General features: G+C 55.9%; 3 protein-coding genes across 3 annotated transcripts; 1 reads left to right on the forward strand and 2 right to left on the reverse strand.

The window, feature by feature from the left end:
- Positions 1-1,919: 1,919 nt before the first annotated feature.
- On the forward strand, positions 1,920-3,047 carry FIBRA_08660 (uncharacterized protein; the record flags this gene model as incomplete). Its single annotated transcript, XM_012330293.1, has 5 exons — positions 1,920-2,064; positions 2,121-2,259; positions 2,312-2,570; positions 2,629-2,954; positions 3,017-3,047. The coding sequence occupies 5 exons, from the start codon at positions 1,920-1,922 to the stop codon at positions 3,045-3,047; spliced, it is 900 nt and encodes a 299-aa protein (XP_012185683.1).
- A 957-nt stretch (positions 3,048-4,004) lies between these two features.
- On the reverse strand, positions 4,005-5,815 carry FIBRA_08661 (uncharacterized protein; the record flags this gene model as incomplete). The annotated part of the gene is made up of 9 exons (XM_012330294.1): positions 4,005-4,057; positions 4,115-4,126; positions 4,185-4,264; positions 4,336-4,367; positions 4,426-4,686; positions 4,745-4,752; positions 4,828-4,838; positions 4,900-5,678; positions 5,732-5,815. The coding sequence occupies 9 exons, from the start codon at positions 5,813-5,815 to the stop codon at positions 4,005-4,007; spliced, it is 1,320 nt and encodes a 439-aa protein (XP_012185684.1).
- A 445-nt stretch (positions 5,816-6,260) lies between these two features.
- FIBRA_08662 (uncharacterized protein) lies at positions 6,261-8,291 on the reverse strand (the record flags this gene model as incomplete). The annotated part of the gene is made up of 7 exons (XM_012330295.1): positions 6,261-6,961; positions 7,013-7,045; positions 7,107-7,511; positions 7,566-7,982; positions 8,040-8,110; positions 8,163-8,172; positions 8,222-8,291. 7 exons carry the CDS (start codon positions 8,289-8,291, stop codon positions 6,261-6,263), a joined length of 1,707 nt encoding a protein of 568 aa, XP_012185685.1.
- Positions 8,292-11,046: the final 2,755 nt, after the last annotated feature.

The following is an 11,046-nucleotide window of genomic DNA, read 5'->3' on the forward strand; positions in this document are numbered from 1 at the left end:
CGTCGTCGTCGCCGTCGTCGTCATCGTGGCTGGCGCGGACGCCGTACGCGTCCACAAGACGGTTTGCCCAGGCGGCGAGGCACCGGTCGTACGAGGGATCCGGGCGGGGGGACGCGTCGTCCAGGAGGATGACGTCCGCGTCGGGCGGCGCGGCCGGCTCTGCGGTGAGGACGGCGGCGATGCGCGCGACGAGCACGGACGGGAGGCTGGGGTGGAGAGCCTCGAGGTGGGCGAGGAGCGGCGTCCAGATGCGCACGATGACGGGGGCGGGAACGAACGACGTGCCTGCGAGGACGCGCTTCCTAGTGTTGGGCGTGCATGTCAGTGGCGGGTAGCAGGTATTTGGAAGAAGAAGAAAAAGGCGAATACGGACTCTTTGGACAGCGGCACGAGGGCGCCCTTGTCGACGAGGGCGTCGCAGAGCCGCTCGAGTGCCCAGCGCTCGCGGGCATCGTCTTCGTCCGCGTCGGCCCACTGGAGGCCGGTGGCGGCGACCTTGGCTTCGGCAACCCAGCGCTCGATGTCGCGGAGGACCCTGGTGACTCGGGGCTTGAGGCGGGTAGAGAGGGACGTGTCGCGGGCGGTGATCTTGAGGAGGGACTTGTACCGTTTGAGGAGCGGGGCGAGGGGACGCAACGGAGGGCGCTGGGCTGCGGGGGGCGCGGAGGGGTTGAGTGTGGGAAGGAAGTAGTTGTTGAGGAGCCATGCCATTGCCTGCGGGAAAAAAGGGTGGGGGGTGAGGATGCAAGACGGGCAAGGAGGGCGGGGGAGCGGACCTCTCGTGCGGCGGTGCGGAGGACGTCGATGCTGGGGAGGTCCTCATGGGTTGCAGCGTGGCGCAGCTCGACGAACGACGAGGGGAGGTTGAGCTGTGCGGCGATGCTAGCGATGGAGCGGGCGTATGGGCCGAGCTGGAGGGGGTCGACGAGGCCGTTGACGAGGCGGATGAGGGCTGTCGCGTAGCTCTGGCGGAGAGAGAGGCGGGAGGCGTGCGGATCGTGGGCGGCGTCGAGGGCGATGGCGGCGAGGAGGGCGTGAGTGGCGTCGAGGGCGTGGGGGAGGGCGGTGACTGCCTTCCATGCTGCGAGCTGCGGCGACGATGGGGGGGGTGTGGGTGAGTATGAAAAATAGCGAGCTGGGGACGTACGAACCCTGTTGATGGCGCGGAGGGCAGCGTCTGTGTGGTTGTCGACGTCGTCGATCCAGGAGCACAGCTGCTCGAGTTCTGCGAGCGACGCCCAGGGGACGCGGCGGGGGAGGCGCATCCTCGTCGGTCGGTGCAAAGTCCGAGACGAACCGGTTCTGACCCGCCCGCCGCCCGCGGATCGGCTCGCCAGGAACCCTCCGGCGTTTTCATGTCCGCATATGGACATTGGCGGTGCCGCAGCCGGGCGGCCGAAACCAGCAGGCGCCAGTGATCGCCCGTTTCGATCAATGACGCGCACGTGGGGTCGGCGCTGGCTGAAGTTTGAAACATTCGTGTTCGGGCCACCGTCGCCCTCGCGTCGCCTACTGCACCTGGCCTAGGGCCAAATGGCATCGAGACAGGTTCGTTCTTCTTGCAATCTGATCCGCTCTGGTTCGGATGGCATCCATTGCACCTTTGTCCTCTTCGACACTGCCCAACCGATCTCGCTGCGGTCCCATCCGGCGTCGGCGTCGTCTCAAATATGGCGTCTCATCTCACCCGCTTCTCTACGCCGGCTCTTGTACAGCACTGCGCGCATCGCATCGCCATCGACAAATCAGCGAACCTAGGGGTCCGCCCGAGAGCCCCGCATCAATCATTGAGTTTTATAAAAGGCCCACGCTAGTCTGTCTCTTGGCCCATCCCGCCGTCCACTTTCTTGCGTCTCTCCCCGTTCTTCCCTCTTTCTTGTTTCCTTCCTCTTCCTCCTCTTCACTCCCTCCCGGTAATCATGACCAAGCTCGACGACAGAGGGATCATTTCTGTTGCAGAAATCATCGTTTACAGCCCCATCCTTGTCTGGTCCATCGCCCTCACCGTTCGCCACGGTTTCACCCGTCGCGCCGGCTGGGTTTTCCTCGTTCTTCTCGCCCTCAGTATGTCTTTCCCTTCCCTTTCCCCCTCCCCTCCCCTCTAATCCTCCACCTTCCAGTCCGTATCGTCGGGGGCATCACCCACATCGCATCGGAGGTTAGCCCGACAAACACCACTCTTCAAATCGTTTACAGCATACTCGAGACGTCTGGTGTCTCCCCGCTTCTCTTGGCAACCCTAGGTTTCCTCCAGACAGTGTAAGTGCAGCCGCCCTCCCCCTTCCCCCCCCGCTTCTCATCTCCCCCACAGATGCCAGAATTCGCTTGACGATCACCCCCTCATCAAGCGGGGGCTCCGCCTCATGGGCTTGCTATGCACAGTGGCTCTCATCCTCGCCATCGTGGGCGGCGTGAAAGAGGGCGAGGCCACCACCGAATCCACCCTCACCTCCGGCCAGAGCCTCCGCCACATCGCCGTCATCCTCTTCGGCATCCTCTACGGCCTCATCTTCTTTGTCCACGTCTTCTGTTGGTCGAACCGCGACACGATCCTGCGCTACAGACGCACGGTGCGCTCCATCCGCATTTCTCCCCCTTCGTGTTCGTGTGCTCACTCACCCCGCGCAGCTGCTCGCCGGCATCTCCGCCGCACTCCCCTTCCTCGCCATCCGCGTCGCGTACACCGTCCTGTCCGGCTTCGCGCCGCTCATGTACGAGATCAACGCGGAGGGGAAGATGACGCCGCTCACGAGCTCTTCCCCGCTCAAGAACTTCAACGCCATCACCGGCCCGTGGGGCATCTACCTCGCCATGTCCGTCCTCCCCGAGTTCATCTCCGTCGCCATCTACATGGGCGTCGGCACGCGCATCCCGCTCCACCAGGACACGGACTACGCGCGCGGCGGGAACGGCGACGCGTGGGAGAACGACGAGGAGCTCGCCCGGCTCAAGCCGTGAGTCGCCCCCTTGCCGCCGCCCCCCGCCCGTGCTAACTGCAGTGCTTGCCTATTTCCAGCGTCAACTACGGTGGCGAGTACGCGCGCTGAGGCGCCGCGCCTGGGCGTGCGGCGGCCCGCGTCGGGGTTACATACCGTGGTTCCTCGGCCAGCGCACGCGCGCGACGTCGCTTTATGTCTTCATGTTCTATATAGTAGCCCCGACCTATACTTTCTCGCTCGCCCGGCTGCACGGAATGTTAACTTATATCCACGACCCGCACGCACGCGCGCCGCCGTGTAACTTATCCACTGTAGAGTACGTATGACGGACGCAGGGCGTGTATGTACAGACAGACCAACTACTGTAGCGAGAGCACCGAAAAATGTACGAGCGACATAGTCAAGCACCCCCCACCCCGGCCTCCAGAAGGAGCGGACGGGTGCGTGGCTGGGAGGCGCTCCGGCTTAATTGCGCTCTGGGTTCGTCGCCCCTCTCCGCGTTGTACCCCAGGGCGTGGATTGACAGACAGAGAGTTGCCCCGCGAGGACGCGGGGCCGTGGTGAGGGTTCGAATTGGGAGGGGCCAGCGCCGCGGGCGCCCTTTTAAATCGTGCCCCTCCCCAAGAAGGAAGGTCGTTCCCAGCCCCGCCTCAGGCACGTACCCAGACGTGTCGAAGACTGGGAGACTAATGATCCCGAGCCAAACCGTACATCCGTCGCTCGGACGAAGACATATGTATGTCAGTGACTGTTGAAGCTCGCTGAATTCTCGGGCAATGCTGCCAGCACACTCACGCAGATCGAACACGCTAAACAGGGCTGGGCAAGACCGGCGTCTGCACGGGTAGCAGGCGGGCAGGATCATGTCTCATAATACTAATCGATCCAACATACGTACTACTGGTACGCGCAGCGAGTGGGGTCGCCTGCAGGCTCGTCTAAGAATGAAACATAAAGCAATGTGGACAATATACAATTCGCGCTCCACCATCCCGGTAACTTGAATGATCTTTGGAGGAGGCACATCATCATGCAACAACTGTAGAACTCACTTCAGAGCATCCTTCAAAACAATTCTGCCGGCAGCGCAGCAGGGACCTTCCACATCCAGAACGGACCTGAAGAGCAGCTCAGCCCGGACGACGCGCAAGCAGAGGCGGCTGGGGAACGCGTACCTGCAGGGTCGCCTACGGACACCGCGATCAGAAAAAAAAAAATCTCCCGAGGACGCCACGCGCAACGCACCTTCGTCGTGGAAAGCCCCAGTCCAGATCCCCGCAACGCCCGCGGCGCTGCACACGTTGCCGACCTGGACGGCCTCCGCACTGCAAAGCACACACCGGCAACGCCGTAGTCAACACCAGCACACACTCCCAAGAGGCGGCCGAGCGGTTACCTCCACTGCATGAGGCCGTCATATTTCGTGACCTTTCGGACGGTGCGAGTGAGAAACGCGACGAACCGCAACAGCCCCGTGCCGACTCACGAACGTCCAGCGGATCGCGCCGTCCGCGAGGAGGTACACCGTGCCCTCCACGACCGCGTCGCTGTTGTGCGAGCCGCGCGAGACGCCCTTGAAGAAGGTCGGCGGGTACCGCGCGTCGACCGTCTCGATCCCCGCCGTGCTCGCCTTCGCCGCGGCAGCGGCGGGGTCGAGCACATCGAGACGCAGCTCGACGGGGCGGATCGCCTCGACGTAATCGTCGTCGAAGAACGAAGGGTCGCGGGGCCCGGCCTGCACAGAATACTGCACGATGAGGGCGTCATTCTACTCGGACGGCAGCAGCACGGGGGGCGCCACGTACGTTGAACGCTGCAGCGCGCGCGCGCGAGCGTGCGGGTCAGCCCGTCAGCGCGAACCCACAGACGTGCACGGGCAACAACTCACTGAAGAGGTCACTGCGCGCGGACGGCCGGTCAGCACCCCGCGGACACGCAGACGAGACCGCGGGCGACGCACCGGTAGTCCATGAAGCACACGAAGCGCCTCCACACGCCCGCCACGCCCGCCCAGTCGTGCGGCGCGCGGTCGTGCGAGAACGGGGCGGAGAACGCCTGCGTCGCGGTGAGCCCCGGGCGCGGCTTGCTGTAGAGCCGCAGCGCGAGGTCGGGCAGCTCGCGCAGCTTCAGCGCGACGACGTTCAGGACGTGCTCCATGTGCTCCCAGTCGACGCACAGCGCGCCGCCCGCGCCGCAGCGGAAGGGCCCGTACTCGGTGTGCGCGGTGTACTTGCGCAGGTCGTACACGAAGCAGCGGCTCTGGCGGCGGATCTCGTTGAGGCGCCGCACGGACGCCGCGTCTTTCGTGCCGCTGCCGGTCTCGTACGTCAGCGCGAGGTACGTGCGCAGGCGGCCGAGCAGCTGCCGCTCGAGCTCGCTCAGCTCGTCCTCGTCGAACCGCGCGCGGTGCAGGAGCCCGTCGAGCCAGAGGAGGTTGTGCGAGTGGTCTGCGTCCGGGCCGTCGGAGAGCGGCAGGGCGGTCTCGACGACGGACACGAGAGTCTCCAGGGCACGCAGCAGACGGGGCCCGGTGATCCCCTTGCGGACGACCGACTCTGCTTCGAGCCTGCGCTGGAGCTCCGCTCTCCATTCGAGCTTGGCGGAGGCTGGGTTCCCTGGCCGGGGCGGCGCTTTGCGGAGATCGTCGAATGGCTGAGCGAGAAACAGCTCGCGCCAGAGAAAGCTGTCTTCCGCCTTGTAGACTAGAGTGTACGCCATCCTACACGTCTCCGCGAAACTCTACATCGGAGGGTGAGTCCCACGAGCTATCGCAGGTGATAGCGAACGCTTACGGCAACTTCGTGGGGGTGGCAGCACAGCAATATGCGCTCTGTGAGCTCGGAAGGCAGCCAAAACAAAGGAGGACTCTGGGCCATTTCGAGATTGTGGGTCGGAAGGAGGAGAGAGAAAGGAGCCTCCGTTCCGCTGTATTCTGCCCGCGTTTATATCTGAAGTAAGCCTTGGCTTGGTAAGTAATGACATTCCGGCCAAAACTCGGCGACTTCGGTCCGCCACGGCCAACGACGTGGGTTCCCCTCAATTTCGAATTCAGTCGACTCAATCGTATTGACTTCGACCTCGTAGGCATCAACAAGTCATCTGCAACTTATAGCACGTCTCACACATTAACATAGACTGACTGTCTACACTGAAAGCACACATCTTTCGGCACCACGAGCACAGACACTTATGTAGGTGCCTCAACCCAATCAGTATCGGCATGTGGATGAATATGACTGTTACAAATACGACTTCGTATATGGCCCTCTCGAGGTATTTTCGTCTTGGCAGCTTATCTTTGTAACCCTGCACGCAGATAGGTTATGGCCGCGAATATCCATTAGGATTATGGACTTTCTCCGCAATCGTAGGAAGTGAGCCATCTTGGCTATGTCGCATCGACGCATCTGAGCGCGCGCGGTGATCCTCTGCGGCGTAAGGATTTTGTGCACTTCTATCGGCCTTTCGCATCATCGACAAAACGTCATCAGCAGACGAAAACGCGTACCTCGTATCGTCGAGGCGGCTATGCCGATGATCGTGTGGACCCCAATCTGGGCGTGCATGCCGATCTCCAGCTGCAAGTGGCGCTTGTGAGCCGGTGTCTGACGCTTTCCTCGCGTACGCCGGTGTCCAATCAGTGTAGTCTCGCCGGACTTCGATATAGTCGTTGGCGAACTCTCCGATCTGCAACCAGATTGCGTTAGCAAACAAACTGACATGACGGCAAGTACTTGCCTGGACATCATCCATTCCAAGTACTTCCTCTTCGGGCAAAGCCCGCAGACTGAGCATAGGAATCATGTTCATTGCTTTCGCGAGGATGGCAGTCATAACGAATGAGTATCCCACAGCAGCGCAAATGTAAGCCACCTGGATGTATAATTGCTTCCAGTTGTGGTCCAACCAGCCCCCGGGAACAGATGTGTTAACGCCGTCTAGTGCGATAAGTTCGCTGTCGGCGAACAGCCCGTTGAATACGAGGCCGATAATCCCGCCTATGGCGTGTTCGGCATACAAATCTGCGTGGACAATGAAGGTTTATGCAAGACGAGGCCTTCGACACGACTTACCGAGTGCATCATCAATTTGCATTAGAAATTTCACTGCAATAGACTTAGCAACGTGAAGGAGCGGAATAGTAAATAGAGTACGGACATTTCGTACTGTAGTTTGCAGCGGCACCAACCACAATGCCCATGATCAATGCTGCCCACTGAGGGATGTATCCAGACGCAGGCGTAGCCGCAACAAGGCCTGCTATAGTTCCGGAACAGAATCCGACCATGGAGAACTTGCGTTCGATACGGTAATCGAGCAGGCACCAGACGGTACCGCTCATCGCCGCGGCAATCATCGAATTCCAGATAGCGAGGACTGCACGGAGATTCGCACCAAAGGCACTGCCGCCGTTGAAACCTAGCCAGCCAAACCAGAGCATGAAGGTTCCGAGGCAAACCAAGGAGACATTGTGCGGCCGGAAGTTCATAAGTTCGCGCTCGGATCGCCGGCCGAGGACCCACGAGTATGCGAGACCAGACACGCCGCTACCAATCTCGACGGGGCCACCGCCTTTATGCAATAAATATACATATAGCAAATCATATATCTGATCAGAGCACGTACCTGCATAGTCCAAAACGCCCCAAGAGAACCCCCATCCATGTTGGGCCCACCCCCAGCAAGCGAGCGGGCAGTACACAAGCGTCACCCAGATGAAGGTAAAAATCATGGCCGGGAACACCCGTCCTCTCTCCGCAAGGGCGCCCATGAGAATCGCGACGGTTACGCACGCGAACTCCATCTGGTAAAAGCTATACAGCAGTTCGGGAATGAGCGGGGATCCTGGGCTCGGATCGCTCAAAACCTTGCGCAAGGCGAAGCTTCGAAGATTGCCTATGTAACCGTTCGTGGCTGTGGGCGAAAATGCAAGAGAGTATCCCCAGAAGTACCACTGGAAGATGACCACGGCGTTGCTGGCCGCTACTGCCCACACAAGAGACAGTGCGCTTTTACGTCTGGAAAGACCAGAATACAGAAATGCTTTGCACATGAACGTAAGAAGAGACACCCTTGAGGAATGAAGTTTTCGATACTCACCTACACCGGGCACCATGAACGAGACCAAAATCCCACATATTGCGATAAAGGCTATGTCACCGCTATCATATCTGCCACTCATAGTGAGAATAGAATAATTGAGAGCTTCTAAGTTTGATTTACTGCGTATTCCCTGCGGTCAAGCTCATCAGGTATGATTCAAGTCAGATCGGCAAACTCACGAGCCAAAAGGACTAGCAGATTGTCTCTCCGAGTGACATGCTGGTCGCCAACAGTATCGAGTGCGGGCATGATCAGTTTCTTGTCTCGGTCCGGATAGACGCGATGGATTATATGAGAGAAGCGGGAGCCACACTACGTCAGGAGGCTGGCACGACCAAGCGGAGCGGTGGTGCGCATTCCTGGGAGGCTAGGTGCTCTGCATGGCTCTAAGTATTCCTTTTGAGCGCTAGGAGACGAGAAGCAAGACCGATTTGTATTACCCGCCGGTTTTCCGCTGGTATTCCGATCATGAGTTATGGGCAATTCAATGAATAGAAAAACTAACGCTGGCAGCGCATGCTTCTAGGGGCGGGTCGATGAGGGACGGCACGCGATGATATCGATACATCGTGCCCGACGAGCGAGGGAAATTGCAAAGAAGAGATTCTGAAATACTCCCACTCATGCTAGTAGTGACTCCATCGCTCTTGACGCGTGCGGCAGCGGATACTAATGTGGCGCGGGATCGGTTGTTGCCTTCTCTCCATGTGACTTTTGCCTAGTACAAGCTCAATCGCAACATTCTTGTCTGTGCTACTTAGTAGTTATTGGTGGCTTCTCCGTGCGCTCCTCGGCCTCTTGTGAAGCCGCATTGCAATGTGCGGGCACCGTGCGAGTGCCAGGCTCCTGTCAACTCGATGCCACCGATTTGTTTAGGCAATAGTGTTATTCGCTTCCTTTCCTTGATTGATTCATAGCTCTGCCATCTCGCCGCGATAATACCCCCCTCGAAGTAGCTGTCGGAGCTGCTCGTGTGGCCGCTGATTAATTACTTTTGTCCCTGCATGTTGGGCTGCTTAGTGTCCCCGATCATGGTACGTGGCCAAGGCTGTTTATTGGCAGTCTGAAGCAATAACTGACATCGTGACATTGTTTTCTTGCCTGTCCGCCAGCCTTTCCAATCAATCACTGTAAGCAGACACTCTTCAGAGCGTACCCAGTATGCATTAGTACGCCAAGTCTACGAGTAGTACGAGGCAGCCGATGGGTAAGGTCAACTCGCAGCATAGACATATCGACATATCTATGGATTCATTATGTACGACTTGTTTTCGAGGCTTCAACTAGGTTACAGTCCCGCCGTGACGCGGTCTGGAATCTAAGCCCGACCGAGCCAGCAACTGTGAGTGCGCAGCTCGACTTGTTCATTTCGGTACCGGTACTATATGCCAAGTAAATGCGTCTATGCTTTGATGGCATCTCTATCATTGACTTTCTCGGCTGACATAAAATTGTCTTCACGGACAGGAGATTATTGTTGCCTTATTCGCGACTGCCACATCGTCAAATGATGATGAATGCTCAACTGTATGGTGCCGTTCTTTACTTCTGAAGCTGATGTTCTCGTGTGCTATCTCCTTTAATTTACTGCAGGACACTATCAAATATGTAAATGGGTTCGTCACATGTTGATATCTATACTGACTAGGCAAGTTTTTACCTGAGCTGTTGATTGTGGCAGTACAGGACACCACATATAGTCACCTATTGATAAGCTGCTGATCATTATGCAGAATGCAAGGAGTCTGTGGAGGTGTCTTTGATGATAGATCTGGTGTCTAGATACATGAAAAAGCAATAAGATTGTTGTATGAGATGACATTGTTTGAAGTTGATTGTGGATATTGATGAGCTTTTCAGTATATTAGTGTGCTTGCTACTGCAGGTTTCTACCTTACCACCAATTTCTAAAGCTACAGCTTCACTATGGATATTATATCTTCAACTGTTGGTTATGCATTTATAGGTGTTGGTTGTGCTACAATGTATGTATACTGATTATTGCACACATATTTGTCTCTATTGTGACTATTATATCAGTACTGATTGGGTTTTTAGGTTTTATGGTGTTACCTGTGCACAGGTTCTATATTATATATGGACATATCCCAATGACAGTGTGACTTTGAAACTATTAGTGAGTCTACTGTGTTCTGGTGCCTATACTATCAATGTGTTTTGTGCTTATACTCATGCTGTAGGTTGCTGTATTATGGTTTGTGATAGTTCTTTATATTTGCTGTTTACTGATACATTATTGAAACAGGCTTATTGACACTGTCACAACAACTTTGAGCCTTCAAGTAAAGTTTATCATCTTCATTCAATTTATTTCACTGAAAGACTTTAGTTCATTTGGGAATATACTATAATCAGCCATAGCAATTTGCTGGGACTTCTTTCACTGCAAATGTTAGTATCTGTATTTCTGTTTACATTATAGTTCTATGTTGATGTTTTTATACATATGGTTTTCAGGACTGCTATAGTGTGTATCTAGTTCAGAAGAAATTGTTGGTTTTACTGACTATTGATTGTAGTGTGAATTTGCATTGTCAGTAAGTTGCATTCATATAGTTCTAGGAAATATCTGTTCACAATTATAGTAGACAATACTAGTTTTTTTTGTGCACATGTAAGTGTGGAGTATTGTGAATGTCTGGTGTTGATTTTCAGCTCACTTGAATATGACAGGTATTATACACATATGATATGGGGTTGTAAGGCTTCACATCTATGAACAGCCTGAATACTGTATGATTTATTTCCAGTGATGAAACAAAGAAAATATCAGCTACCTGTTGTTGCTTTTGTAGTATGTTCTATTCTTAAATTGTTTCTATCAAGTCTTGATTCTTTGAATTCAAAGATCATCATAGCTTTGGTTTCATGTGGTATGTCCCATTTTTCTCCTTTAAATGCTTCTATATTCATTTGTTATCTTAAGCTTGTGGTTTGGGTGCATCTGAATTGTGGTTTTCAAGACTATTAGAGCTCATTGTGA

Source organism: Fibroporia radiculosa (genome assembly GCF_000313525.1).
Source record: "Fibroporia radiculosa TFFH 294 genomic supercontigs, scaffold1522, whole genome shotgun sequence".
Classification (NCBI taxonomy): Eukaryota; Fungi; Basidiomycota; class Agaricomycetes; order Polyporales; family Fibroporiaceae; genus Fibroporia; species Fibroporia radiculosa.